At 33.9% G+C, this 5,413-nt stretch overlaps 1 protein-coding gene across 1 annotated transcript; it reads left to right on the forward strand.

Annotated features, from left to right (window-relative positions):
* The first annotated feature begins 294 nt into the window (after window positions 1-294).
* LOC106477043 (ATP-dependent DNA helicase Q5-like) lies at window positions 295-5,160 on the forward strand. The gene has a single exon (XM_013937647.2). It carries the CDS (start codon window positions 1,048-1,050, stop codon window positions 3,931-3,933), a length of 2,886 nt encoding a protein of 961 aa, XP_013793101.1. The 5' UTR covers window positions 295-1,047; the 3' UTR covers window positions 3,934-5,160.
* The last annotated feature ends 253 nt before the right edge of the window (window positions 5,161-5,413 follow it).

Consider the following 5,413-nt stretch of genomic DNA (forward strand, 5'->3'; position numbering starts at 1 on the left):
ATCGTCAGGTCTAGTGGGTAGACTGCAATTATAATCTTCAGGTCTAGTGTGTAGACTGCAAAGGATATTTTTAACCAGTTACCGTCACTTTCAAATTTAAGTACCTCTAGTTAACTGTGGCATAAACTTTAATATGAAAACAGTATGAGGTCATGTTAAAAGTTTGACATTGTGACAGATATTCAACTTATTGAAATGTTTAAATTCTTGTATGTTTATTTTTCCTTGGACAAACTTGAAACTGATCAATTTTGTTGTTTAACCCTTACATGCTAAACATTTTGCTTGTAGGAAATATAATAATTAAGGTTAGATTTTTTGTTTTTTACAATTGTGTTAATAATTGTATCTCCTCTCTCCAGCAAAAGTCTGATATTCTCACATTTCTGTCATGAGATATCAGCTTGAAGCTTTTTCTGTGAACTGAAGGCAGAATTTGGAATTGAAGTTTTGAAAAGTGTAGCTCTAGTTGATTCTTCAGAAGTAAGAATGATGGCTCTTGGACCAGACAAAGTGGAAAAGGTTTTATGAGATTTCAAAGACTAGAGAACAAACCATATCGAAAATAAAAATAAAACTTCAGTAGAACTTGGTGCTTTATTATTCATACCTTAATTTTTTTTTAAACAGTTACAACTTGTAAGATCTATTTTCTTGCTGTTTCATGATTTGTTATGTGCCGCAGTTTGGCACACATTTTGGTTATCAAAAGGAAGTTTCATTCTATATTGGAATTGTGTTTTTAAGTACTTGAAGTGTACATATTGTTGGACCTTGTTTAAAAAGAAATGTTGACTGTTATATTACATCACATTGTTTTGGGGAAGTAGTTTGAGACGAAAGAAACCTAATTTTATAATTTGAGATGTTATTACTTCTGGTTGTCTTTTTTCAAATAGATTGATTGTGACACAAATTGATAAGCTTTATTCTAAAAGACTAGTTACCAAAATGTATGGGTTTCTAAAGAACAAAAATCTTATTAAAGAGTCCTTAGAGCTGAGTATAGTTGTTATCTGAAGTGCAGTGTTGATCTTTTACTCCAAAATGATGACTGAAGAAAATGTACCCAGGTACAACCAACAGAAATCTCAGCATGTCTCACTTTCACACGGACTTGAAAGACAGTTGCTGGAATCATTGTACAATGTATTTGGATTCCAAGGTTTCAGAAACGAGCTTCAAGAAAATGCGGTCAAGACTATAGCTTCAGCAGGTCAGGATGTTTTTGTGTCTATGCCAACTGGAGCTGGAAAGTCCTTGTGTTATCAACTGCCTGCTCTGGCTGGAGAGCGAAGTGGGGTAACTGTCGTCATTTCACCATTAATTGCGTTAATGACAGATCAGATGCAACAGTTGAGATCTTTGGGTATCTGTGCTGAGACCCTAAATTCCTCTATGAGTAAAGAAGAAAGAAATCGAGTTCGTAAAGACTTGTATTCACCATGTCCTTGTACCAGACTTTTATATATTACTCCAGAGCAGGCTGCTACAGAAGGTTTTCACACAATATTAAATCAGTTGAATAAAAATTATAAATTTGCTTATGTGGCTGTAGATGAAGCCCACTGCGTCAGCCAGTGGGGTCATGACTTCCGGCCAGATTATCTTAGATTAGGAGAGTTACGACAAAAATATCCCAAAGTACCTTGGATTGCCTTAACAGCAACAGCGTCTATGTCTGTCATGAATGATATTCTACAACATCTTTATTTAAGACCACCTGTAGCTATTTTCAGAGCCTCAAGTTTTCGTCCCAATATATATTATGATGTTGTGTTCAAAGAATGCATGGATGACCCATATGAGGATTTGAAATCATTTGCCATGTTATCACTAGGAGAAGATTGGGAAGAAACACCACCTGTTAGTAGGGGTTGTGGTATTGTGTACTGTCGAACCAGGGAAGCATGTGAAGAAGTTGCACTCAAGTTAACCAAGATGGGACTTTTCACAAGACCATATCATGCAGGAGTCAAAAACCGAGCAATAAACCAGAATGACTGGATGGAGGGAAAATTTCCTGTAATAGCTGCAACAATTAGTTTTGGAATGGGGATAGACAAACCGACTGTTAGGTTCGTTGCACACTGGTCAGTTGCTCAGTCAGTTGCAGGGTATTATCAGGAATCTGGGAGAGCAGGAAGAGACGGTCAGTCTGCTTGGTGTCGCATATACTACTCTCGAGCTGATAGAGATTCTATTCTTTATCTTCTGAAAAGAGACGAGCAGTCAGCCAAGACCCAGGAGGAAAAGTTCAAAGCTAACTCTGCTTGTAAGAGTTTTAATAGAATGATTAAATACTGTGAAGAAGCCCATTGCAGACACTCGTTACTGGTGAAAGAGTTTGGGGATGAAGTGCAAAATTGCAAGAACAATTGTGATGTTTGTTGTAAACCTAGGGTAGTTGACCGAAAACTTGTTAACTTTCAAGGCACTTTAATTTCCAGCAAGAAGAGATCCAATTTTCAAATGGAAGCAAATGATTTTGATAATGATTTGTATGGCGGAGGAAGGAAGGGGCAAAAGACTGAAAATATGGATTATGAAAATTCACATGAAGATGATTATAGTGAGGATCAAGAAAAAAGAGCAGCTAAAGCTTTATCCAATACTATTAAAAACGAATTTGAAAAAAGAAGAGGTCATAAAAAGAATAATGAAAAGAAGAATCGACCATACAAGAATACCAGGGTGTTAGAACCATTCAGTTCTTTTATCCCAGAAATTGATATTAGCATCCGGGAAGAATACTTGACAAAGCTAGAGGAAGATGTCAATGCTAATTATAATGCATGTGCTCCTTTACCTAGTGGTTTTCGGCTTGATAAACAAGATCTTCTAGACTGTGCTGCTGATAAGGAGTTTGGAATTTTCAAAACAAAGAAAAACGTACACATGTACAGAAGAGAATTTGCATTACTTTTCAAGGCCTTAAAGGACTCTTCAAAAAATCTTGAGCTTCATCCAATCTTGGTGTGCTTTGATGGATCTCAAAGTCCTGCAAAGAAGGCTCGTGAAGGCAGTTCATTAGGCAGGAAAAGTCAGTCAAAAGAAAGACTATATACATTATACGATTGTATAGCAAAATCTAGGTCATCACTCCAAGATGAAATTAACTTGTCTACTTCTGAGGAACTTTTCATTGATTCAGGTAATACTACTGACACACTCTCGAGGTCTAGTAGCTACAGTTCCTCAGCAAAAAGTTTAAATCATAGCTATCCTAGTAGCATCAGTACCTTTACAAATACATTGAATACACCAAGACATGGTGAATTTCAAGACTCTAAATTGGGTAAGGCCCATATAGTACTGAGTAGTCCTGAAGGAAAGAAAAAAGAGAGTTACTGTTCTTTTGAAAAAGGACCGTTAGCTTTGGAAATGACAGTGGAAACTCCGGTACAAGACTTGGAGAAACAAGAAGCTAATTGCTCTAAAGATGTAGGTTCTACTTCCATTAAAACTAATCACTCCAAAGAAGCAGGTTCTACTTCCATTAAGCCACTTGTGAAATATTTTTTTGAAACTAGTGACAAAACTGGGAACGATACTGAAAGCTTCAGTAGATGGTTGGGGAAAGAGGGTAAATCCATTGCTTCGGATACTCGAAACAGCAAAGATAGTTTTCCAGTGAAACGCGAATGTTCTAGCACCAATGGTACTGTGCCAGTAAGTGTGGGGAAAAAAACCAAGATTGTGGCTAATCCCGAAAAACTAAAAACTGCTGCGGATCTAGTGAGGAAGTTTCTGAATCCAAAATACAAACAAAACAAGCTAAGCAAAGAAGTGTTTAAAAAAATATGCAGGACTTTGTCCCACAGATTAGTTGATAAGAATCTCGTATCAGAGAAGCATGCCAGAGAAGCCGTTGATGAAATATTTCGGAAACGGAAAGTATATACTTCATTAGATGATATAGTGGATATTTGAATGTATTATCTACCCAGAATAACGAGGTACTTCGTGAGATATGTGTATCATTGATATTATGTTATAGGGCTGAAAAACTGGGCATGCCTGCAAGTTAGACTAAATTTTGCAAATGGAGGAAGAAAAAAAACTTTCGTCGCACGAGTTTATTTGTATTTACAGTTGTAAACTTTCTATTTGTTTAAAGCTGTATATTTAATCCTAAGTTTTCTAAATATTCGTAGTTTGTGGTGTAAAAGAAAAAAATTATTCTTAAGAAAATGTTTTTTGTTCTTTTAAGCTTAAAAAAGTATAGAGTGCTTATAATTCAACACAATTCTTATATTGTGAAAAATATAAATATAGATTCTGTTTTAAACACTAGATGGCGAGACGATAGAATTTTTCTTGTGAATATGGTTGCTTCATTTGGGACATTAAAGAAACTTAAAAATATACCATTATGAAATGTATCTATAGATTCTAATGTGATATTTGACTGTATTAGTAAATTCTTTGATTTTTTGTAGAGGTTTCTATAAAAATTCATGTATAGTTTGTTCATCACTTTCGTTAATATATTTTCGTCTATTTTCATTCATATCTTAATTGAACAATAAATTGGAGAAGCTATTAAAAGGTGAGGTATTTTGTTTACATGATCTAATAGCGATCTGCGCATGTGCTGGGTAGTATACAAGTGTAAAATGTATAGAGGGAGATGCACACGAGTTACGGTTTAATTTGGATATTACTGAATAATTTGTCAATATGTTTTAAAACGTGTTTTATTACTATTTCAGTATGACGATGTTTGATAGGCTTGTAGAGATTTTGCTAAACATAATATTGTGGTAGTTTGTGAATAAAATAAATATATCTACAGATATAAGATTTGTTTGTGATTTAATAACAGATAAAAGTTATTAACTCGTTAAGTATACATTTCTATGTGATTTAGTTAACGTCAATGCTGTGTGGTGATTCACTATCTTATTTGTCGTACCAGCAGGAAAGAACTGTTGATTTCAACTCCCTGGTTTTCTATCAAAACATAATATCACAGACTTACGTACGTCTAAATTTTTTCGATATTCGAGTTTTTTATCTAGTTATGGATACTGGGTATTTTTGTTTCCTTTTTTGTTGTTGTTGTTTTAGTAACATTGTCCAAAAATGTAGTAAAGGAGTTTGTTTGTTTGTTTGTTTGTTTCAGACGAATATTTTCTAGAAAAATAAAAAGATTTCCTGAAAATATAAATTTGTGTTTTGTATTTTATAATTATTAACATAACTCTTTCTTCGCCACTGTTAGATTTTTACTGTTTTTTTATTTTTAATTTATAAAAAACAATAAAGAATAACATGTTTTAAAACAATTGGAAAATAAATTATTATTTTTTTTTAATTGACATTAAAGTTTTAAGCTCCTTTCTAACATACCAGATTCATAAAAAAACGAATTTATCGTAACTTGAAAATATCTGTAAAATCTTTTCTT

Source organism: Limulus polyphemus, unplaced genomic scaffold (assembly GCF_000517525.1).
Source record: "Limulus polyphemus unplaced genomic scaffold, Limulus_polyphemus-2.1.2 Scaffold12615, whole genome shotgun sequence".
Lineage (NCBI taxonomy): Eukaryota > Metazoa > Arthropoda > Merostomata > Xiphosura > Limulidae > Limulus > Limulus polyphemus.